Source organism: Canis lupus, chromosome 33 (genome assembly GCF_048164855.1).
Source record: "Canis lupus baileyi chromosome 33, mCanLup2.hap1, whole genome shotgun sequence".
Classification (NCBI taxonomy): Eukaryota; Metazoa; Chordata; class Mammalia; order Carnivora; family Canidae; genus Canis; species Canis lupus.
The window spans coordinates 24,410,774-24,437,257 of NC_132870.1; the positions used below are offsets into that span (position 1 = coordinate 24,410,774).

Below are 26,484 nucleotides of genomic sequence, written 5' to 3' on the forward strand. Positions count from 1 at the left end.
GAAAAACGAGTGACATAGAAGACAAGTTGATGGCAAAGAGGGAAACTAAGGAAAAAAGAGACAAACAATTAAAAGACCATGAAGGGGATCCCTGGGTGGCGCAGTGGTTTGGCGCCTGCCTTTGGCCCAGGGCGCGATCCTGGACATCCGGGATCGAATCCCACGTCAGGCTCCCGGTGCATGGAGCCTGCTTCTCCCTCTGTCTATGTCTCTGCCTCTCTCTCTGTGTGTGTGACTATCATAAATTAAAAAAAAAAAAAATTAAAAAAAAAATAAAAGACCACGAAGATAGATTAAGGGAAATAAACGACAGCCTGAGGAAGAAAAACCTACGTTTAATTGGGGTTCCCGAGGGCGCAGAAAGGGCCAGAGGGCCAGAATACATATTTGAACAAATCATAGCTGAAAACTTTCCTAATCTGGGAAGGCTAACAGGCATTCAGATCCAGGAAATAGAAAGATCCCCCCCCTAAAATAAAAAAAAAAAAAAACCGTTCAACACCTCGACATTTAATGGTGAAGCTTGCAAATTCCAAAGATAAAGAGAAAATCCTTAAAGCAGCAAGAGACAAGAAATCCCTGACTTTTATGGGGAGGAGTATTAGGGTAACAGCAGACCTCTCCACAGAGACCTGGCAGGCCAGAAAGGGCTGGCAGGATATATTCAGGGTCCTAAATGAGAAGAACATGCAACCAAGAATACTTTATCCAGCAAGGCTCTCATTCAAAATGGAAGGAGAGATAAAGAGCTTCCAAGAGAGGCAGGAACTGAAAGAATATGTGACCTCCAAACCAGCTCTGCAAGAAATTTTAAGGGGGACTCTTAAAATTCCCCTTTAAGAAGAAGGTTAGTGGAACAATCCACAAAAACAAGGAATGAATAGATATCATGATGACACTAAACTCATATTTGTCAATAGTAACTCTGAACGTGAACGGGCTTAATGACCCCATCAAAAGGCGCAGGGTTTCAGACTGGATAAAAAAGCAGGACCCATCTATTTGCTGTCTACAAGAGACTCATTTTAGACAGAAGGACACCTACAGCCTGAAAATAAAAGTTTGGAGAACCATTTACCATTCGAATGGTCCTCAAAAGAAAGCAGGGGTAGCCATCCTTATATCAGATAAACTAAAATTTACCCCGAAGACTGTAGTGAGAGATGAAGAGGGACACTATCTCATACTTAAAGGATCTATCCAACAAGAGGACTTAACAATCCTCAATATATATGCCCCGAATGTGGGAACTGCCAAATACGTAAATCAATTAATAACCAAAGGGAAGAAATACTTAGATAATAAGACACTTATACTTGGTGACTTCAATCTAGCTCTTTCTATACTCAATAGGTCTTCTAAGCACAACATCTCCAAAGAAACGAGAGCCTTAAATGATACACTGGACCAGATGGATTTCACAGATATCTACAGAACTTTACATCCAAACTCAACTGAATACACATTCTTCTCAAGTGCACATGGAACTTTCTCCAGAATAGACCAAATACTGGGTCACAAATCAGGTCTGAACCGATACCAAAAGATTGGGATCGTCCCCTGCATATTCTCAGACCATAATGCCTTGAAATTAGAACTAAATCACAACAAGAAGTTTGGAAGGACCTCAAACACGTGGAGGTTAAGGACCATCCTGCTAAAAGATGAAAGGGGGGTCAACCAGGAAATTAAGGAAGAATTAAAAAGATTCATGGAAACTAATGAGAATGAAGATACAACCGTTCAAAATCTTTGGGATGCAGCAAAAGCAGTCCTAAGGGGGAAATACATCACAATACAAGCATCCATTCAAAAACTGGAAAGAACTCAAATACAAAAGCTAACCTTACACATAAAGGAGCTACAGGAAAAACAGCAAATAGATCCTACACCCAAGAGAAGAAGAGAGTTAATAAGATTCGAGCAGAACACAACGAAATCGAGACCAGAAGAACTGTGGAACAGATCAACAGAACCAGGAGTTGGTTCTTTGAAAGAATTAATAAGATAGATAAACCATTAGCCAGCCTTATTAAAAAGAAGAGAGAGAAGACTCAAATTAATAAAATCATGAATGAGAAAGGAGAGATCACTACCAACACCAAGGAAATAAAACGATTTTAAAAACATATTATGAACAGCTATACGCCAATAAATTAGGCAATCTGGAAGAAATGGACGCATTCCTGGAAAGCCACAAACTACCAAAACTGGAACAGGAAGAAATAGAAAACCTGAACAGGCCAATAACCAGGGAGGAAATTGAAGCAGTCATCAAAAACCTCCCAAGACACAAGAGTCCAGGGCCAGATGGCTTCCCAGGGGAATTCTATCAAACATTTAAAGAAGAAACCATACCTATTCTACTAAAACTGTTTGGAAAGATAGAAAGAGATGGAGTACTTCCAAAATTGTTCTATGAGGCCAGCATCACCTTAATTCCAAAACCAGACAAAGACCCCACCAAAAAGGAGAATTACAGACCAATATCCCTGATGAACATGGATGCAAAAATTCTCAACAAGATACTAGCCAATAGGATCCAACAATACATTAAGAAAATTATTCACCATGACCAAGTAGGATTTATCCCCGGGACACAAGGCTGGTTCAACACTCGTAAAACAATCAATTTGATTCATCATATCAGCAAGAGAAAAACCAAGAACCATATGATCCTCTCATTAGATGCAGAGAAAGCATTTGACAAAATACAGCATCCATTCCTGATCAAAACTCTTCAGAGTGTAGGGATAGAGGGAACATTCCTCGACATCTTAAAAGCCATCTATGAAAAGCCCACAGCAAATATCATTCTCAATAGGGAAGCACTGGGAGCCTTTCCCCTAAGATCAGGAACCAGACAGGGATGTCCACTCTCACCACTGCTGTTCAACATAGTCCTGGAAGTCCTAGCCTCAGCAATCAGACAACAAAAAGACATTAAAGGCATTCAAATTGGCAAAGAAGAAGTCAAACTCTCCCTCTTCGCCGATGACATGATACTCTACATAGAAGACCCAAAAGCCTCCACCCCAAGATTGCTAGAACTCATACAGCAATTTGGTAGCGTGGCAGGATACAAAATCAATGCCCAGAAGTCAGTGGCATTTGTATACACTAACAATGAGACTGAAGAAAGAGAAATTAAGAGTCAATCCCATTTACAATTGCACCCAAAATCATAAGATACCTAGGAATAAACCTAACCAAAGAGGTAAAGGATCTATACCCTAAATACTGTAGAACACTTCTGAAAGAAATTGAGGAAGACACAAAGAGATGGAAAAATATTCCATGCTCTTGGATTGGCAGAATTAATATTGTGAAAATGTCAATGTTACCCAGGGCAATTTACACGTTTAATGCAATCCCTATCAAAATACCATGGACTTTCTTCAGAGAGTTAGAACAAATTATTTTAAGATTTGTGTGGAATCAGAAAAGACCCCAAAATAGCCAGGGGAATTTAAAAAAAGAAAACCATATCTGGGGGCATCACAATGCCAGATTTCAGGTTGTACTACAGAGCTGTGGTCATCAAGACAGTGTGGTACTGGCACAAAAACAGACACATAGATCAATGGAACAGAATAGAGAATCCAGGAGTGGACCCTGAACTTTATGGTCAACTAATATTCGATAAAGGAGGAAAGACTATCCATTGGAAGAAAGACAGACTCTTCAATAAATGGTGCTGGGAAAATTGGACATCCACATGCAGAAGAATGAAACTAGACCACTCTCTTTCACCATACACAAAGATAAACTCAAAATGGATGAAAGATCTAAATGTGAGACAAGAGTCCATCAAAATCCTAGAGGAGAACACAGGCAACACCCTTTTTGAACTCAGCCACAGTAACTTCTTGCAAGATACATCCACGAAGGCAAAAGAAACAAAAGCAAAAATGAACTATTGGGAGTTCATCAAGATAAGAAGCTTTTGCACAGCAAAGGATACAGTCAACAAAACTAAAAGACAACCTACAGAATGGGAGAAGATATTTGCAAATGACGTATCAGATAAAGGGCTAGTTTCCAAGATCTATAAAGAACTTATTAAACTCAACACCAAAGAAACAAACAATCCAATCATGAAATGGGCAAAAGACATCCCAGAAATCCACAGAGGAAGACATAGACATGACCAACATGGACATGAGAAAATGCTCTGCATCACTTGCCATCAGGGAAATACAAATCAAAACCACAATGAGATACCACCTCACACCAGTGAGAATGGGGAGAATTAACAAGGCAGGAAACCACAAATGTTGGAGAGGATGTGGAGAAAAGGGAACCCTCTTACACTGTTGGTGGGAATGTGAACTGGTGCAGCCACTCTGGAAAACTGTGTGGAGGTTCCTCAAAGAGTTAAAAATAGACCTGCCCTACGACCCAGCAATTGCACTGTTGGGGATTTATCCCAGAGATTCAGATGCAGTGAAAAGCCGGGACACCTGCACCCCGATGTTTCTAGCAGCAATGTCCACAATAGCCAAACTGTGGAAGGAGCCTCGGTGTCCATCGAAAGATGAATGGATAAAGAAGATGTGGTTTATGTATACAATGGAATATTCCTCAGCCATCAGAAATGACAAATACCCACCATTTGCTTCAACGTGGATGGAACTGGAGGGTATTATGCTGAGTGAAGTAAGTCAATCGGAGAAGGACAAACATTGTATGTTCTCATTCATTTGGGGAATATAAATAATAGTGAAAGGGAATATAAGGGAAGGGAGAAGAAATGTGTGGGAAATATCAGAAAGGGAGACAGAACATAAAGACTCCTAACTTTGGGAAACGAACTAGGGGTGGTGGAAGGGGAGGAGGGTGGAGATGGGGGTGAATGGGTGACGGGCACTGAGGGGGGCACTTGACGGGATGAGCACTGGGTGTTATTCTGTATGTTGGTAAATTGAACACCAATAAAAAAAATTTATTTAAAAAATAATAATAAAAACTAAAATAAAAATAAAAATGTGGGTCCTAATTTTATTAAGAACCTTAATATTTCCAGGAATATTCCTTCCAGCTGACTTAAAACTAAATATCAGGGATGCCTGGGTGGTTCAGCTGATTAAGTGTTTGCTGATTTTGGCTCAGGTCATGATCTCATGAATTGTGAGATCAAGCCCCACATTGGGCTCTGGGCTCAGTGGGGAGTCTGCTTGATATTCTCTCCCTCTGCCCCTCCCCTTACTCATACTCATACTCTCTCTCTCTCTCTCAAATAAATAGTTCTTAAAAAAGCTAAATATCAAAAGTAGGCTTTTTTTCTTTATTTTTTTTTTTTACTTTAAAAAGTAGGCTTTAAATAAAAATCTTTCATCAATGTTCTTTCTTTCTTTCTGACTGCACACCCAATCAATATGGGGCTTGAGATCACAGCCCTGAGATCAAGAGTTGGATACTCTACCGACTGAGCCAGCCCCTTAATAAATGCTGTTTATAATCCCCAAGATTTAATATAAGAAGTCATGGAAAACATTAAAACATATATCTGTTAAGCAATTATTATTCTGACAGAGTTAAGGAAATATTTCCTTTTTGTCCACAAATTGCTTGTAATAAGAGCTGAAGTATATAGCTGAGGTATGCAGCTGATTTGATCTGGTATATATAGATAAAGCAGTGGCTTTGTTGGTTTATATTTCAATATTTATCAAATATATCTCTCATTTTTTCTCCACTTACATTTCTAATTTCACATACCATTTGTAATAACTTTATTTAATATTCCTTGTGGAGGACAAGAATACTTCTTTTCCATCTGTGGTTTTGTTTCCTCTGTTTGTGACAAGACAGTTTCCGTAGTTTCTTCATGTTTATTATTACTATCTTTGAGGTTCTGAGGTAAAGCAAGGAAATCTTTTAAGAAATATATTTTCCATGCAATTTTATGAATGTACAAAACCACCTAATCTCATAATTAAATTCATATTATTACTGTCACCATGAGAATTACACATATAAAAGAATATTCATGCACTATATCATTAGGTATTTGGGGATGTCACAGGAGTGCACTTTGTAGTGCATGTTGATTTGGCTTTTATAGATTTGAATCCCTGCCATTTTCATTTGTGATTTGTGCATATTGAATAAGTGAGCCTATAGTGTAGGCAGAATAATTAAAAGTGTCCGTCTTTAGTCTTACCTCCACAGATTACTCAATAAAACTTTAGTAGAATGAAAATACAACTAAGTTGGAAAGGAGGTGAAATATAATTTTACTTAGACTCATTTCATTTGAAAAATTATATAACTGGAAAAAATGAGAAAAGTAGATCAGGCTTTCAGAAATTTAAGGTTCACGCTCCCACTATTAATTATAGATAACACCCATAGGTAGTTCATGAGTTTAGCTACATCTTCAGGCTTTTAAATGGTAGTTAGTCTAATTATGAAACTGCTGATTTAGAAAAAAAAAAGACATCTTAGTTTGTGAGAAATTGAGAGGCTTCTTCCAAGGTAAACAAAACAAGACAAAAATAAAAAAACAAAACAGAGTTAACCCTGAAATAGAAATCTTCAAATTTGCCTTATTGTTACCATGATGTAGTATGTGTGTATTTGTGTGTATGTGTGTGCATGAATGTGCATGTATGTACCTGCACACACAGGCCAACACTTTGAGTGTATTGATAATACTTTAAGTGAAGTGTAGAGAGAATATTGCATTGTCACAAGAAATGGTAACAAAGGCTAGAGGCATGGACAGATTAATAAGGAAGGGAAGAGGAAACATTTAATGACTAGGGAGGCAGAGGCACCACTGCAGCTAATATAAATGAATTATGTAGCTTTATTAATAACATAGTTCTCTCTATATAATCATGATTAATTTGTTGGATTTCTAGTATAGAGACATTTTGGAAAGTCTGTCACTATACAAAAGGGCAAGGTAAAGACACAAAGGTGAATTTTGATTAGTGTGGGTAAAAGGTCATATGAGGTAAGACCATATTATTTTAAGTTTTATTATTTCAGATTTTATAAGAAACTGAGGGATCCCTGGGTGGCGCAGCGGTTTGGCGCCTGCCTTTGGCCCAGGGTGCGATCCTGGAGACCCGGGATCGAATCCCACATCAGGTTCCCGGTGTATGGAGCCTGCTTCTCCCTCTGCCTATGTCTCTGCGCCTCTCTCTCTGTGACTATCATAAATAAATAAAAATTAAAAAAAAAAAAAGAAACTGACATAGACTAGGATGAGGTCTTTACAGATAAATAATTAGAATCAATGGCAAATATTTTAAATATCCAAAAGAAGAACATTTGGGCCCCTAAGAACTATAGAAACCTCTTAAAAAAAAGTAAACAAATTTTTAAAAAGTAAAAAATTTATCATTCTAATTATGGGCAATTATTATGCAGTAGAACTAGACCAAAAGAAGGTATATGACTTGCTCTGTACAGTTGGAAAAATAAAAATTTGGTTCTCTTCAAATACACAGCACATTTAATTTGTCTTTACCTCATGTAGTCTAAGTTACTGAGTTTTTCCTAGATATAGAAGAAATAATAAGCCATATCCATTATTCCTAAAATCTGCCCTCTTTAGCTCCAAAATAATCTTTAATCACCCCTTTCCATCTTTTTATTCCTTCTGCTAATTTCTTAGGACTTATTTAAATTAGTTATTTTTAGATGATCACTTCTCGGGGTGCCTGGGTGGCTCAGTTGGTTAGGTGTCTGTCTTCAGCTCAGATCATGATCCTAGAGTCCTGAGATCGAGTCCCATATCAGGTTCCCTGCTCACAGGGGAGCCTGCTTCTCCCTCTTCCTCTACTGCTCCCCCTGCTTATGCTCTCATTTCCTCTTTGTTAAATAAATAAAATATTTTAAAATAATGACCACTTCTTATTTTTTAACCAGACATATAATAGAAGCCTAATAAGTAAACTTGAAAGATAAATTTTAAGATCAGATTGATTTTTATGTCATGTATTACAAAATAGTTTTAGGTTTTTACCTTAAGAGTTGTAGATGATGGGGTGTTTTTATCCTCCAAATGTTCATTTTGTGGTTCTATGGTGTACATGCTAATATTTAAAAGAAAAATAGTTTGAAAAAATAGTACTGTAAATCTATCTGAAACAAAGATGGTTAAATGGGATTAATTTTTAATGATTTTTTTATTATAAAGTTGTATCACAGTCAAGTCAGATATTTTTGTGGTTAAGACAACTCCAAATATTCATTGTAAAGTTATGAAGCAAAATCATAAATTTTAAAAACCACTATCACACAGAAACTTAATACTTCTCAGTAGTTCATAATGGTGGGTCATATCTTAAAAGCATATATCAGAAAACTCAGTTCTTTATTTTATGCACTGAAATAATTTCCACAATTGCTTTACTCTATCTTTAGTCACATTTATGTCAGAAAAGAGTCCAAACTTTTTAAAAATTAAATATGATCAACAATATTAATACCTACATCTGTAAGTTACTGATACATACTGTCTTTATTTGTGATCCATTTGAAAGATTTGAGGGTCAACATTTAAATAAAATAAATTTTATTCTTAATAAGAATGAACTAAAAAAAAAAAAAGGGTATGAAATAGGACCACATTAGAAGATTTAGGTTTGGAAACTTATTTAAATTATCTGTTGTAGGTGGCTCCGTGGCGCAATGGTAGCGTATTGGACTTCTAAATTATCTGTTGTTTCTACCTTCTCTGTGATTTTTGATGCTTTTGAGCGTAGGAAGAGTATCTGCCATAAAAATATCTTTCAATTCCTGAGTTACTAGTGAGGACAAAATTAAAAGCTTTAAGCCTTAATTTTTAGGTACTTGATAAGACCAAACCCCACAGTATTTAAAGTATCTATATTTTTTAAAAGGCAAGCAATTTTAGTAATGAAAATTTTTAATGAAAAGGAGCATTAATATTTGAGTACCTATCACATATGCTAGGTGCTTTACATATATTGCCTCATTTTAATGAAATAAAATATTAGAGTGTAAAAATCTTATAAGGGATCATAACTAATTTATGACATTAAAACAGAAAATAACATTTACTTTTTAAATGTGATGAAAAAATTAGATCTCTAAGTCCCTTTAAAGTAAAATTCCATTTTAACGAAAGGGAATATAAAAACTACCTGGTCATTAGAATGACAACCTGTCATTGACTGTTAGACTAGAAGCTAAATGTGAGTAAATTCCAAGTACAAAGAGGGTGGGTAAATCACCTAAGCTGTGTCAAGTTCTGAAAGGATAGACTGAGGGTTAGAATCATTAAAAAAATTAAGCTGGAGTGCATAAGAGTTGTGAGGTCAGGTCACAAAGTCCATCCACACAGTGATTATTGAATGTCTATTCTTTTGGGCTCTGAAGATAAAGCAGCAAAACAAAATAAAATAAATGTAGGTTTCTGCTCTCATGGATGTTATATTCTTGTTGGAAGAGGAAAACAATAAACAGTATTTTCAGATTGTGATGAAGTACTGGAGAAAATAAACCCACATGATATTACAGTGATCAAGGTGACATTTGAGCTGTGACCTAAATAAGGAGAAACTATGAGTCATAACTAGGCAGATGGACAAGAATAGGCAAACATAATATCAAGAATCATACAAAAAGCCAGGCAGCATATTTTAAAGTCTACAGCTATGTTGGGACACATAGGTGGCTCAGTGGATTGAGCATCTGTCTGACTCTCGGTTTCCACTCAGGTTGTGATCTCAGAGTTGTGAAATTGAGTCCCAAGTCTGGCTCTGGACTTAGCACAGAGTTTGCTTAAGATGGTCTCTCCCTCCCCCTCTGCCTTTCTCCCTCCTCCTCCTTTCTCTTTCTCTAAAAAATCAATAAGGTAATCTTTAAAAAAATCTATAGCTATGTCATGGTTAGGATAGGAGGACTGGAATTCAGGCAAGCAGACCATGCAATAGAACTTCAAATCCTAGATAAGGAGTCTGAACAACAAATGTCCATGTTAGCCGCTATAAGAGAAGATTGATGCTGTGTCAAGTAATATTTATGCCTGGCAACTACTCAATACTCTCTTTACATATCTGCCAAGAGAGGAATTCGTAGGTAGTTGTAGGCTTGGTAACTAAGAGCAAGGAGTTTGGAGCTGAGATAGAAATGTGTTTCACTCTTCCCTTTATCTTTTAATAACTGTGAGAAGTGATTTATCTCCCTAGGCCTCAACTTCCTTATCTGTAATGATATAATATTGCTAAATTTATTGGTTATTGTGAGGATTAAATGATATAATAGCTTATACAAGCTGGATTATGTTAAGCAGTTGACATGAATCATTACATTAGATTTCCACAACACTATGAAATATTTGTTATTCTCATTTTACAGGTGTTGACACTAAGACCCAGGAAGGTTTTCCCAAAGTCACACAGCTAGCAAGTGGCATAGTTGGAATTTGAACCAAATACTCTTTAATACTATTCAAGTCCTTATTAACCTTGGTATCTTCTTTTTCCTTTTAGTTATTCTGGTGATGTTACATTGTGGATTTAAGTTGCATTTCCGTGGTGACTAACATATTTTCACACATTTATTGGCTATTTGAATATTTTCTTTAGTAAAGTGTTCAAATCTCTTGCCCATTTAAAAAATGTATTGGCTATTACTGATTTTTTTGAGTTCTTTATGTATTCCAGAAACAAATCTTTTATTAGATATATAAATAGCTAATACTGTCGTCTACTCCATGGCATACTTTTTAAAAAATTAATTAATTAATTAATTTTTAATAAATTTATTTTTTATTGGTGTTCAATTTGTCAACATATAGAATAACACCCAGTGCTCATCCCGTCAAGTGTGTGGCATGCCTTTTCACACTGATGTCTTTGAATGAACAGAGGTTTTATTTTAATTTAGTCTAATTAACCTTTTTTCTAATTAAAGCTTTTATTGTTTTATGAGTCTTTGCCATCCTGAAATCATAAAAGTATTCTGTATATTCTTATAGGACCGTTAATGTTTTGCCTTTTACATCTAGGTCTATGATCCATCTGGAATTGATTTTTATGTATGGTGTGAGAAGAGATACAAATTCATTTTTTCCCATATCAATATCAAATTGACTCAGTATCATTTATTAAAAAGATCATCCTTTACCCATTGCATTCCGGCATCACCTTTGTTGTAAATCAGGTGACTACATATATGCTAATTTATTTTTGGATTTTCTGATGTTCCACTGGCCTATTTTTCTTTTTTTAAAGATTTTATTTATTTATTCATGACAGACACAGAGAGGCAGAGACACAGGCAGAGGGAGAAGCAGGCTCCATGCAGGGAGCCCAATGTGGGACTTGATCCCAAGTCTCCAGGATCACGCCTGGGGCTGAAGGCAGCGCTAAACCGCTCAGCCACCCAGGCTGCCCTTATTTTTCTATCCTTATACCAACACTACACTAGTACTTATATAATAGAAATTGTTACCTGGTGCTGTAAGTTTTCTAGTTTTGTTCTCCTTCAGAGTAGGATTGTCTCTTTGTATTTCCACATACATTTTATTTATTTATTTATTTATTTTTCCACATACATTTTATTTTTTTTTTATTTTTTTATTTTTTAAAGGATACAAACTATGTGATAAGAATACAATTCGACTTTTTTTTTCTTTTTTTAATTTTTATTTATTTATGATAGTCACACAGAGAGAGAGAGAGAGGGGCAGAGACACAGGCAGAGGGAGAAACAGGCTCCATGCACCGGGAGCCTGACATGGGATTCGATCCAGGGTCTCCCGGATCGAACCCTGGGCCAAAGGCAGGCACCAAACCACTGCGCCACCCAGGGATCCCCACATACATTTTAGAATAAAGTTGTTCATTCATACACACACTCTCTCTCTCTGGTAGTATTTTGACTGAAATTGCACTGAATCTGTAGATTAATTTGGGGGAGAACTGACCATCTTAACAGTGCTGAGTCTTTTAATCCTTTAACATTGTATGGATCTCTCCATGTACTTAGATTTTCTTTAGTTTATTTAATAGTATTTATAGTTTTCAGTGTAGATGTCTTATATATCTTTCATTAGACTTATTTCTAGATAGGCTTATTTCTAGGTATTGATGTTTTTGGGATGTGTCAAACAGTATCATCTTAAAAAGTTTATTACTTGTTTTTTGCTGATAGACAAAAATACAACTAATTTTTATTTATTCACTTCACATCTAGGCATTGATAAATTCACTTTATTCTAATAGATTCTTTTGGATTTTCTGAGTACCAAGCATGTGGTCAGCAAATATGTTTTATTTCTTCCTTTCTAAATTTTATATATTTTATCTTTTTCTTTCTTTATTGTACTAGTTGTAATCTGTCTTTACAGTTTTTTAATATCCCTGCTGGTCTTGGTATTGTCTGTCTTCAGTATTTGTTTTAATACAGATCTGTTGGCAATAAATTCCTTATTTGTTTGCCTTAAATGTCTTTATTTCACCTTCACTTTTGAAAGAGATTCTCATTGAATACAGAATTCCATATTACAAGTTATTTTAAGATTTTTTAAAAATTTTATTTATTTGATAGAGATAGAGAGCACAAGCAGGGTAAGTGGTGGAGGAAGAGGGAGAAGCAGGCTCCCCGCCAAGCACGGATCCAAAGCAGGGCTCAATTCCAGGACCCCGGGATCATGATTTGAGCCAAAGGCAGAGGCTTAACCAATTGAGCCACCCAGGCACCCCTATTTCCTTTAAGAATTTTAAAGATGTTCCATTGTATTCTGAGTATATACACAGAAGGAAAGCTTCTGGATCATATGGTAACTGTTTCATTTTAGAGGAAATGACATACTGTTTTCCACAGTGACTATGGCTATATCATCTTATATTCATACCAGTAATGCACAAGGGTTCGGATTTCTCTATATACTTGTCAGCACCTGTTATTTTGTTTTCCATAATAGCCAGCCTAATGAAATGGTATCTCATTGTGGTTTTCATTTCGATTTTCCTAATGATTATTGAGCATCTTTCATGTCCTTACCGGTAATTTGTATATATTCTTCAGAAAAATGTATATTTTAGTCCTTTGCCCAGTTTTTAGTTGGGTTATTTATTTTTTGTTTTCAAGTTGTAAGAGTTCTTTATATATTCTGGATATTAATCACTTACCTGATATATTATTTGCAAATATTTTCTCATTCTGTGGGTTGCCTTTTCTTTTTCTTGATGGTGTTTTTCAACACACAAACATTTTTAATTTTGATGTAGCCCAATTTATCTATTTCTTTTATTGTCTGTGTTTTAGCTATCTAATCAAAGAAATCATTGCCAAATCTAATATCATGAAACTTCCCTCTATATTTTCTTATAAGAGTTTTATAGTTTTAGTTCTTACAGTCATAGTCATTTTAACATTTTTGTCTTCTAACTCTAACTAAAAATTCTCGGTCACCTTTGAGTCTGCTCTTATTTTCAATTTTCTCTCTTGGCTTGTAGTCATACAGTTTTATCTAATAGCTAGCATGGCTAATAATTTTAAAAAAATATTTTATTTATTTATTCACGAGAGACACACAGAGAGAGGCAGGGACATAGGCAGAGGGAGAAGCAGGCTCCTTATGGGGGCAGGACTCCATTCCAGGACCTGGGGATCATGACCTAAGCCAAAGGCAGATGCTCAACGACTGAGACACCCAGGCGTCCCTCATGGTTAATAATTTTTATTGAAAGCTTGACACTGTGTACAAAAATTTATAGTCTCTAGATAATACCTTCCAGAGAAATATTGAAGTGGGGGAGGGAGAGAGTGTTAATCACTAAGCAAATCAGAGACTGAGGTTGGTTGATACAGCTTTACGGCACTCAGTTTTACCTCAATTTGCCCCAGCTCCTAGGGAATAGTTTTCTAAGTATTTGCCTCAAATGATACTCCCCCCCCGCCCCAATTATGGTAGCCTCATTTGTTTTTCACAGATCAGTATACTTTACCACTTCCCCTTGGTTCACTCCTTTTGTCCATGCTTTACTCTCCTGGAATAGTTGAATTAACTTCTCCAGGGTGACAGTATAAATAAAGGAGTTGGGTGGGGCCAGAATCAGGCAGTCTGGTTCCAGAGCCTACACTCTTAAAACTAAAGGGCCTATAATATGCCAGAGACTGTGCCACATATAGACTAAATCTTTCACAAGGGTTTAGATGCTAACATTTAGGAAATGGCCATAATAAATCTATTTTGAAAAAGAAGAAAAATCTATGAGATATCTAACTTTTTGGCTTTTCCATTTTAGAAAAGAAACTATTAAAAGTAAGGGTTTTAGAACTTCAAAATAAAGTATAAATAACAAGGGGCACCTATGTGGCTCAGTTGATTAAGCATCTGACTCTTGATTTCGGCTCAGGTAATGATCTCAGGGTCCTGGGATCAGCCCTGTGTCAGGCTCCACACTCAGTATGGAATCTGCTTGAGGATTCTCTCTTCCTCTCTCTCTGCCCCTGCTTTCACTCTTTCTCTTTAAAATACATAAGTAAATCTATTAAAACAAAGTATAAATGATAAGTTATAGAAGGCTAACATCATTTAGAAATAGCTCATTGGAAGTCAATTATAAAGTGTTAAGATCCCTAGCCATCATTTCATAGCCTGTGATTCAGCCTTCTACATGCCCCTCATCCATCAACCCCTTTGACTGAGTACTCCAGAACTTCTGATGGACTATTATCAAACTCTTGGGTCTCTTACATTCTCAACCTATTTTCAAAGCGTTCTCTTAAATTCTGTGTTCTGAAACCAATTCCTTCTCCTAAGGACACTGTTTCCCCTATAGTTCTTACATACTACCTGTTTATTTGCTAGCATTCCTTCTGACACCCTACTGCTATTTCTAAACATTATTAAAAAAAACAACCTTGCTTCTTTGAGCTTATATGATTTGACAATACCACCTTATCTCTCTTCTAGTCACTGTCATTTACTGACCTCATCTTGGTCCCTTTCCATTATTCACCAAAGGCATGATGAGCACCTGACACCAAATTTGTAATGCTTGTGAGTCTTAAACATATACTTGGATAATTCATCTGCTACCTTGGTTCCTCAGTTCTTTACTTCCTTTCTAATAAAGTAAAGGCCATGCTAGACCCTTCCATCATCTGAAATGTTCTATAATCAATAATCACTAATTCAAACATCTACCTCTAAAAATACTACTTTATCTTCCTTTAGTTTGCTTGTTCAGTTACCTTTGCTTCATCCCTTCCAATTATTCTTCAACCTCATCAGGATGTGTAGTGAAATGATACCTTTGGTTCAAGCCTTTAGCCCTTGCCCTCATTATTTCCTTTCGTATTCAATGTGTGATCTGTCATCTCCAAAATATTACCAATATCCTATACTCTCCTGAAATATGTTACTGTCATTGCACCTTTCTAGAAAAAAATTGATTGATCCTGAACCAACCCATTTTTTTCATTCACTTAACTGAGCAACTGAATACTGCCATAGAAAGCTACACTAGAGTAACCTGGCATCACTATAAATTCATAACCAACAGCCTTCAGTGAGCCTTTAAAATGTACCAATACTAAAAAATATATTCTCTGTCAAGTCACTTTCCCCAATAACTATTCCAACCCTTTTCCACTCTTCTCAAACCACAGATCCTTCACACATTCCCCTTCTTTCTCAGTTGATAATCTTACCTCCCATTTCCACATACAAATCTATTTTCCTCTTTTTTCTCTCTTCTTACATTGAAGGAAGTGTCCTTCCTCCTATTTAAGGCAATCAGAGCACTTGTATTTTGGATTATATTCCTTTCTATAGTCTCAAGAATTTTATACTATCAAGGATCCTTCTCTGCCTGTACCAACTATCCCTCCCCTCACACTTCCTTTTAACTAGATCCTTCCCAATGACTTTTAAATGAGTTCATCTTAATAAAAGCTTCCCAGAAACCCAACGGCTCATCCAGTGATTGCCCCATCCATCTGTTCCTTTACCAATAAACTTTTCAAAGAGTTGATAGTTCTCATAGTTTCTTTTTTTCTCATAAACTTCTCACCCCTCATTGTTCTCTAGTTGAAAATTCTACTCCTTTCACCCCCCCCCCCCCAAAAAAAAATGTTCTGGCAAAGGTCATAAGGAATCCCCAAATGACCAAGGGTGTGGTGAAACATTTTTCTTTTAGCTCTTGTTAAATAACTCTCTCATATCCATCTGGTCCCCATCTTTCTTCTTATTTCTTCTCTTTCTCTTTACAGGCTCAAGCTTCTCAATTACTATACGCCGGGTATCCTAAAGGTTTCATCTTTCAATCCTCCACCAGTTCACTGGTTGAGTGCCCTAATAATCCTCACTGGCTTTAGGATAAAAAAAGACAAAGATATTTAACATGATTGTCCTCGTTCAGATTACCATAACAAAGTACCACAAAGTGAGTGGCTTATAAACAGAAATTTATTCCTCACAATTCTGGAGGCTGCATATCCAAACTCAGGGGGGTCTCAGCAAGTAAGCTTGAAAGTCTTCTTCCGGGTTACAAACTGCCAACTTCTTGTATTCTCACATGGCAAAAAAGAGTAGAGAGCTCCCTGGGATTGCTTTTATTAGGGTACTAATCCCTTTATAAGAGATATACCCACAGGGACCTTCCAAAGGTCCCACCTCCTAATACCATCCCATTGGGGGTTAAGATTTCAATATATAAATTTGTGGGGGGCACAAACATTCAGTCCATTGCAATGACCTACAGGATTCTACATAGTGTGGTCCCAGGCCCCTTCTTTAGCCTAATTTCATACCATTCCCCATCCATTTTTTCCCCACTGTTAGTAACTCCGATGTTCTTTCAGTTCCTTGAAAGTGCGAACGAAGTTCCTTCTGCAGGGTTTAACATTTGCTTTTCTCTCTAATTTGAAACACTCTCCACCACCACTCTCCCCCCTATTTTTGGTTAACTCCTTTTCATCCCTCAGCTCAAAGGCCATATCCTCATATCCTCATAGAAAGATTTCTCTTTCTCATCCCTCAGCTCAAGGGCCATATCCTCACCTCTACCCTTAGGCTAAGTCAGGTCCAGTTTTTATATGCAGTTATAGAATCTTGATCATTTTCTTTAGAACATTTGTCTCAGTTTGTAATTATGTATCCATTAGAGTGATTGTTCAGTGTGTTAGTCTCATTAGGCTGTAAACTCCCTAACAGTGTCCCACAGGTTCTTGAGGCTATGTTCATTTTATTTTTCCATCTTTTATTTCATTCTTTTCTTCCTATCAGACAATTTTCAACTCTATTGATTTTCTTTTCTTATAAGACATTCATTTCCTAGTTCTTTGGTTTGTTTTTTTCTTAAAGATTTTATTTATTTATTCATGAGAGACACAGAGAGAAAGGCTGAGAGACATAGGCAGAGGGAGAAGCAGTCTCCATGCATGGAGCCGGATGTGGGACTTGATCACCAGACCCGGGGATCACACCCTGAGACGAAGGCAGAAGCTCAACCACTGAGGCACCCAGGCGTCCCCCTAGTTCTTTGTATGTCAAGTACTTTTGGAGTATATCTTTAATATTTTGTTGCATAGACTCTGGGTCCTATTAAAATCCTATGAAGAATATTTAAATTTTTTGTTTCTTTCAGTAGGTAATCAACTTGGTTAGATGCAGAGCATAAGTTCTCTCTTACCTTCTGAGGGCACTGGTTCCAATGTCAATTGTTTTCAAAGCCTTTGCTATGCTGTCTTTGGTCTGTCCCATACATGAGCCACTAAGGGGTTAGTCTATGATTTGGGCAGTGTTTCCCTCCCATTTAATTTAAAATTTTTAATCTTTGGTTCTTCAAGCTGTTATGCTGCTTTAGGCCTGTCTCATGCATGAACAGTTGGAGGTAACCCAAGGCACCTGGGTGGGTTCATAAACAGAACTAAGGAACCTCATTCTCCACCTTTTTCCTTTCCCGAATCTGCACCCTGCTATATCTCTCCAGGTCTTCTTTTCTGGTTTATCTGGTCAGAAGATGGGGATTTTCTCTGATTTTTAGCTGCCCAAAACATTATAAATAGGACCTGCCCTGGAGGAAAAAACCACAAAAGGAAAACAACAACAATAACAAGGATTCCTTACACTCTTATTAAACTATGGAGTCCATTTTACCAATTATCAGGCCCCAAAATATTTTTTTTTTATTGTAGTTTTGGCCTCCTGTGCTGTCTTTGCATGGTTTTATGACTGGAGTCTGTCTTCAGGTCAAAGCTGCAAGAGCAAGAGAAATTCACTCTTGTAGTTTTGACTCTCCTTCACAATCCACTTGCTTTTGTTTACTTTTCAATCTTCAGGTAGTTGCTCTTCACAATTTGTCTAGTTTTTGACTGTGAGCAGTAAAAAAGAGGTTGCAGTGGACTTATCACATCTTGGAGGGAACTGGAAGGCTGTTTATTCCACAAGAGGAGGAGGTGGTAATCCAAGTATCTAAGGGTTACAGTGACTGTATCCCGTTAGGAGTCCTCTCATTATATGTCTGGATGGCTGGCACAATGTCCAGTTTTACCTTTGATTTACATAGTGCCTACCACTTGGTGAGCACTCAGTAAATATTTGTGGAATAAATATAGAGTGAACTGAGGATTTTAAAATGCCAGATACTCAAGATGACAACAAAAACAAAAACATTTCTGCACGTTAACAAGAAAGGAATCTTTCGTTGAAGCGTAAGATATTCCAAAGCCAAGAATAGGCTTTACAAATACATTAAGAAAAAGGAAGCAAATTATAGAATGAATAAGATCCTTAATGATTATGCTGCAAAGACAAACAAGAAATCAACAGGACAAATTAGAAAAAGGTTCCACATCTATAGAAAAAAAAAACAATAGTGGAAGTTTTAAAGAACTAGGACTAATGTAGATTTTTGATACAAAAATGGAGGAAGATAAAGAGAAAAATACAGATAACTGAGTAATGTGAGGATCAGAAGCAGGCTAGGCAGGCTATATGAGCCTTAGCTCTCTCCCCATTGCCCCTTTCTCTCTTTTTTAATACTGTGCCTATGTGCTTTCCTCTTTGTTCTGAGTATCTCCTATTTTCCTTTGGACTTCTCGCTTTCCCTGGAGACATCTTTCTCTTTTATAATCAATTTTTCAAATGCTCATTTCCTTAATATAATACAAATTTTGTAATTTAAAATGTAGATAAACTCATAAAATTTATCTTTCTTTTAATAATTTTTTAGGAGTAAATTTCTTGACAGAATTAATCTTGTCAACAGCTCAATTATTTAAAAATAAATTTGATATAAGCAAAAGCCTACCTGTATAAATCAGAATTGTGGTAATCCAGGTGTCTAAGGGTTACAGTGACTGTATCCTATTAGGAATCCTCTCATTATATGTCTGGATGGCTGGCATAATGGAAAGAATGAGGGTTTTGAAATCAGAAATATACTAGTTGTATAATCTTGGCAAAATTATAGTATCTTGTCATCTTTTAGTGAACATAATACTATCTACTTTTCTTACTTTTTTCTCACAGCTAGAGAAAGCAGGACAAAATTTGAGACTAGCCAATTAAATTTGATTTTACTAGACATTAGGGCATGATTTTCATATATTAACAAAAAGAAGACTTCATAGTAGTTTATATTCTAGTATCTTATATTTATGATGACCATTTTTAAAATTTTTATTATATATTTATTTCAGTAAGATTCTTTTTTAAAAAATATTTACTTATTTATTTGTGAGAGAGAGAGAGAGAGAGAAAGAGAGTGGGGGAGAGGGGCAGAGAATCCCAAGCCGACTCCATGCTGAGTGCAGAGCACAGTGAGAGGCTCAATCTCACAACTCTGAGATATCCACCTGAGCCCAAATCAAGAGTGGGATACTTAACCAACTGTGCCACCCAAGTGCCCCTCAATAAGCTTCTTAAAAATCCTTTTTGGAACAAAACATAAATAAATAAATACATATTACATATCTTACTATTATGCGGATAAAGTAAGATGTTTGTACATACAGTTCATAGCAAAAGCTATGGTATTCAACTGATAATTTTTATTAAAAATAGGTAATGTTATATTGTTAAACTTATTTTTTGTTGTTGTTAAACTTATTTTTTAAATAGTGGAAATTTTTGATGGATTTAAGAGGTTCTGGTTTTATTAGAATGTCTATTTCAGGGGCACCTGGGTGGCTCAGTGGTTGAGCATCTGCCTTCTGCTCAGAGCATGATCCCTGAGTCCTGGATTGAGTCCCACATCGGGTTCCCCATGGGGCAGCCTACTTCTCCCTCTGCCTGTGTCTCTGTCTCTCTTTGTGTATCTCATGAATAAATTAAATCTTAAAAGAATGTCTATTTCACTGTGAATATTAATAACAGACACAGTGTGGTATCACAAAGAGTTGGGAAATCTAAGCTTTCTGCTTTTAATCTGCTATAGAGTATTGAGTAAATTTCTTACTTCACCTCCCTGTACCTCAATTCCAAACTTATAAAATGAGGTAGAGAGGGGGGTGGTTAGATGAGCTAAGGTTCTTATCAGTTTTAATCTATGGTTCTTTCTATTCACTTATGGAACTACCAAGAAACAGCATAAGAGAATACCAACACATGTTGCTTGGGAACTACCTACACATATTATATAAATATCATGTATATATATGTGTATATGTATGTATATCACATAATAGAAACAACTTCCTTGGTATGTGTTCTTGTACTATATACTGTACTTTTGCGTTTATCAGTTTGAAGCAATGTTGTGCAATGGTGACATCTAGTGACTGTATCACCCATCATTCAGCAAAATTTCTGGCCAATTCTTAGTTCTCTAAATACGGATGATTCACTCTGTAGTTCAGCTAAATACTTTAAAATCATCCCTTATTTTTCTTCTTTAAAGATTTTTAAAATATCAATTAAGTTTGACAGCAGCAATAATAATTGGGATACATAATAACTGAAATTTCTTTTAAAAAATCATAATACTTAAAGTATAAATTATTCTAAGCGAGATTGCAATTCTTTTTCTTCCAATGCAAGCAGAACTGAGATTTGAATTCAGGTGTGTTTCAATATGTAGTTCATGCCCTAAGCCACCAGGCATTACTGACACATAATGGCCATTTAACATATATTTATTGAATGAATATTAGAAAGCATATGCATCAATATCTTTTTTTTTCATCAATATCTATTTATATGTATTGCTTTAGGATCTTTGGAACTAATGTTGTCTTTCATACAAAGAAGTCTTTTTGAGTGTACATCAAAGATCATCAAGTAAAAACTACAGTATAAGCCTTTCCAAACAAATGAATTTGAGAGCTACATTCACAAAGAGAATATTCTTTATACAGAGAATTCAAATTAGAACAGGAATTTTTGTTTTGTTTTGCTTTTGTTTTAAGATGATGACTAGCTGGCATTATTATTATTTAATCGGGACAATACAAATCTGGGCTAAACTAGTGTTCCAATTCAAGCTGACTTTGCCACTGTTAAAAATTCCTATAGTATTTAGTGTTCATTCTCCTTAAACAGATATTACCTCGAATTTTTATTCTTTTCAGGAACCTAGATCTTGTTTCCACAATAAAATTCCAGGGTTCAGAGCATGTTTTATATCCCTGTATTTCCCTTAGCCCCAATCACAATGGTTTTTCTCACCAAATAATAAAGTTACCAACAACTTACCCAGAATCCATGGTTTTCCACGATATGGCATCAAACTATCATGGCTTTCTCTCTAGTTCTCTTGACTCTACATTTCAGTTATGTTAAACTGTTAATTGTTCTCCCATGCATTTTTATTTTCATTGCTTGTAATACTTTACCACTGCATCTTTTCTTTGTAAATGAAATCTATTGCTTAAGGGACATTCCAATAGAACTTCCTGCAAGTCACAGCACAAAAGTAGAAGTCGTCTTCCCTTTTTGAATTCTCACATCACTTTATCACTTGGCGTACCTTCATTCTATCTCTCTGGTTGTCTTTTCTTGGTCTTCTTTTCCTCTATCCATCCTTCGAATGTTGGGGTTCCTCGGCATTCTTCCCTATGCCCCCTTCCTTCTTACTCTACATATATTTCTTAAGAAATTTATTATATTCTCATGGCTTCAATTATGACCAATATGCTGATGAATCTGGCCTAGGAAGCTCTGTTGAGATTTTTAAGTAGTGTATTTAAGTACTTATTGGATATCTCTACTTCATTCTCTTTACAAGCATCTTAAACTCAATATATGCACAACTGGAATCAAGACCTTCCCCCACTAAATCTATTCCTTCTTCAGAGAATTTCCTATCTCAGAGAATGAAGCCACTATATACCAGTTGCTAAAATTAGAAACTGAGGAGTCATTCCTTCTCCTTTCCTGCTGATATCCAGTGAGTTACTAAATCATGTTAATACAAGCTACTAAATAATTGAAAATTTTGTTCCCTTCTCTCATTATAAATTGCCACTGCTCCAGTCCAGGCCATAAGCACCTTTCCCCATAAGCTCTCTAATGGCCTTCCAACTGTTCTTCCTACCTCCAGTCTTGGTCCTCGCCTTGTAATCTCCACAATGCAGCAGAATCTAAAATGTAGCATGATTATGGCAACTTCCTGCCTAATATTCGTCAGTGGCTTCTCACAGAAGAAAAATGATCAAACTCCTTAATCCCAGTTTATGGAACTCACTTTAATAAAGGCTAACCCCTTCCCTGCTTATCTAATTTTTTTTTTTTGCTTATCTAATTTTTAACTTGGCTTTTTAAACTTCAACTAAACTATATTTTAGTTATTTAAACTTGCCAAGCTTCATATCTCTGAGACTTTATACATTCTGTGGGCTGTCTTCCAATCCTAAACCCCTGTTTTTTGCACAACTAACTCTATAACAGTTTGAGGCCCTTCCTTTAGAAGTTCTCTACAGGATGCATCTTTTAATAGCGTCCATCCCTTATCACAGCATTCATCCTGCTATTACAATCGCTTTTAACTAACATCGTTCTATTATTTGACAAATATTCAGCAATAGCCCACTATATAACTGGTATTGTATTCATTCTCCTTTATACATAGGTTTACTTGATACAGGGTACTGTGGAAGCACATACAGTATGTGGGAGAGGGCCCAAGAAATGCTATTAGTGACTTGCATTTCCATTCACTTCCCTACTAGATTAAATCAGTGCTGATTTCATAATCATTTCTGAGTTCTTTGAATTACCTAACATAGTTGGTTGGTAATTATCTAATCCCATTAACTGTTGAGTTTTAAACATATTAAAAAAAGTTTTTGAATTGTAAAAGCCTCTAGCCAGCCATTACTTTCTATCTAGCAGTTTTTCTTTGATATCACTTTGGATATAATTGAGTGTAAAAAGCAAAGAGGCAAACTACTACAGTAAAAAATATGGGACCTATTGTCAGAACACTGTGGTTAATAATTCTGCCATTTACTAGGTATGTGTCCTTGGTCAAGACCCTTAACCTCTCCGAGCCTCAGTTTCCTCATCTGAAAAAGGTAGTTATAAAATTAAATGAGAGAGAGAAAATAAAGCATAGCACAAAATGTAAAAGGCTACCCCAACGCTGTCTATTATTATTATTATATATTATTTTTATTATTAGAATAAATACAGATCAGGTCTCCCTATTATGATCATCCCACTTCTACCAGCAACAGGATTTTCAAGTTTCGTCCTTTATCTCCACTTTACCATTTAAGAGATAGGGTTTTGCAATTTAATAAACACATATTGATGGAAGTGGTTAAAAAAAACCCACAAGGAAAACAAACCAAAAAATTTAACAAGCAAATATTAAAGGGATAAGAGAGACAAAAGCAGCAGTCTATGAAAATCTAGAATTTGGATATATGGATCAAAAAAAATCAAGCCACATTTTTTTTTTTTTTTTTTAATATCAACTGGAAGGGTAGGTGGCACAAAAGAGTACTGCTGTGACCCCTTTCTTAGTAAAATGGTAACCTATTGAGCTGGGAAGCCAGGCTATCTGGGTTTAAGAACTCACTCAGCCACAAATTTACCAGTAATAACTAGTAAACAGGTAGCCAACCCTCCCAACAGTCTGGTCTTATGGCTCATTGGCTCCGATGATCTTTCCTGCCACCTTATCTCAACATCCACTCACAAGGCCACAAATCTCAAACAGGCACTTGATCCTGCCCAGCTATGCTACTATACTTCTCTAATATTGCTATCGACTGAATATTTATGTCCCCTCAAAATGAGTATGTTGAAATACTAACCCCTAATGTGATAGTTTTAGGAGGTGGGGGTCTCTGGTTTATAATTAGGTCAGGAGGCCAAAGCCCTCATGAATGGGGTTAGTGACCTTAATATGAGTTCCTGAGAGCTCTCTAATCCCTTTTGGCCATCTTGGAGCCAGGAATAGGGCTCTCACCAGTCACTGAATCTGCCATCTCTTATCCCTTTAATATTTGCTTGTTAAATTTTTTGGTTTGTTTTCCTTGTTGGTTTTTTTAAACCACTTCCATCAATATTTGTTTATTAAATTGCAAAACCCTATTTCTTAAATGGTAAAGTGGAGATAAAGGACGAAATTTGAAAATCCTGTTGCTGGAGGGGTGAGATGATCATAACAGGGAGACCTGATCTGTATTTATTCTAATAATAAAAATAATATATAATGATAATAATAGACAGCATTGAGGTAGCCTTTTACATTTTGTGCTATGCTTTATTTTCTCTTGACCTTGGACTTCACAGCCTCTAGAACTATGAGAAATAAAATTGTTTATAAACTATTATAGCAGCCTATTTTAAAAAATTATTTTCAGGCAGCCCTGGTGGCTTAGCGGTTTGGCGCAGCCTTCAGCCCAGGGCGCGATCCTGGAGACCCAGGATCGAGTCCCACATCGGGCTCCCTGCATGGAGCCTGCTTCTCCCTCTGCCTGTGTCTTTGCTTCTCTCTCTCTCTGTCTCTAATAAATAAATAAAATATTTTTAAAAAATAAATATTTTTTAAAAATAAAAATTATTTTCATTTTATTGTATATAAATTTTTAAAATCCAATTATTAACATATAATGTATTACTGGTTTCAGAGGTAGAGGTCGTGATTCATCAGTCTTATAGAACACCCAGTGCTCACGGCATCACATGCCCTCCTTCATGTCCATCACCCAGTTACCCAATCCCCCCATCCTCCTCCCCTCCAGCAATCTTCAGTTTGTTTCCTATGGTTAAGGGTCTCTTATGGTTTGTCTCTCTCTCTGATTTCATCTGGTTTTATTTTTTCCTCTCTCCTCCTATCCTGTTTTGCTATAGCAGCCTAAACAGATTAAGACAAGTATGACAGCCTTCTGCCCTCTAAAATGACTGTTTTATGCCTTCTTTTCACTCCTTAAGCCTCCTACCCAACCAAACATTCTTCTTCTCTCTCCTTACTGATCTTGCCTCAGACCTTCTAGTTTATTGAGAAAAAGAGAATCAGTCTCAGGCAGAAACTCTCTCCTGAAATCACTGAATCTATTCATCTATCTGCATCTATACCACTGTCTTTCATTACTATAAATTTTATGTTCATGTTCTTGAGCCAACACTTCTACCTATTACCTGGATTCCATTCCCTTTTGTTTTCTAAAAGACTTGACTCCTAAAATATACACATTCTCTCATACTATACCTTTTTCTCTTCTCTACTGGATAATTCTCATTAACCTAGACATACACTTCAGTATTTCCATCTTTGAGAATTCTACTTTGACCCCACATATTCCTCTATTACCAACATTTTTCAGCTCTTCTTCATGAAATATTTTGAGATATCTATAGTGCTATGTCTATTTCTTCTTACATTTTCTCCTCATTGTGCTTGTCAAGGCACATAACTACTATATGTTGCCAAAATCCAATGGTCAGATCTCTTTATTTTATTTGACATTTCAGCATGTTTCAGTAGTACTGGCTGTGCTTTGTTGTCTTGGCTTTTAAGTCACCACACTCTTTCAGTTTTCTTCCTACCTCACTGGCTACTCCTTTTCCAACTCCTTTGCTTGCTTCTTTTCCTCTGCTTTCTCTCTAATCACTGGAATGCACTCTATAAATACATTTTCTCCAAGTAGTTTTTTCTACATGCTGATGATTCTCAACTTTGTATATTTGGTTCCTTACACAGAACTTAGCACTCCCCCCCCAATACATATGCATGCACATTTTCTTTTTTAGTCTTTTTCATTTGGTAAATAGCACAATCATTCACTCAAATTCAAGAGAAAAACCTAGGGGCTTCTCTTCTTTCTCACCCCTATATTCGTAACATCAAGTTTGTAGGTTCTGCCTCCAAAAAATCTCATATCTATCCAGTTTTATACCACTTTAGCCCAAACTATTGTCATTCCTTCCTGGATCACAATTGTCTTCTGCTACTAATCTTGTTCCCCAATCCCTATGATCCATTAACCACATAATAGGCCGAACACATCTTTTTTTTCAGGGCAAATCAATCAGATTATATTACTCTTTTCCAGAAGAACTCCCTGCTGGTTTACCATCACATTTTAAAT

At 36.2% G+C, this 26,484-nt stretch overlaps 1 protein-coding gene and 1 long non-coding RNA gene across 9 annotated transcripts in view; one reads left to right on the forward strand and one right to left on the reverse strand.

Annotated features, from left to right (window-relative positions):
- SLC9B1 (solute carrier family 9 member B1) overlaps positions 1-26,484 on the reverse strand; it is a 61,601-nt gene that overhangs the window by 33,214 nt on the left and 1,903 nt on the right. For 3 of the 8 annotated variants that reach the window (XM_072810469.1, XM_072810472.1, XM_072810473.1), the window contains 2 exons: positions 7,982-8,051; positions 5,722-5,857 (listed from right to left, as the gene is read on the reverse strand). In XM_072810469.1, coding sequence (XP_072666570.1) covers positions 5,722-5,857; positions 7,982-8,050 — 205 coding nt within the window. In that variant the 5' untranslated portion in view covers position 8,051. Of the gene's footprint in view, positions 1-5,721; positions 5,858-7,981; positions 8,052-19,253; positions 19,344-26,484 lie in introns of those variants that run through there. The other 5 variants (XM_072810470.1, XM_072810471.1, XM_072810476.1 and 2 more) reach the window with 3 other exon arrangements.
- The window catches only part of LOC140623800 (uncharacterized), an 86,561-nt gene that overhangs the window by 1,659 nt on the left and 58,418 nt on the right, over positions 1-26,484 (forward strand). The gene's annotated exons all lie outside the window — the stretch shown is intronic.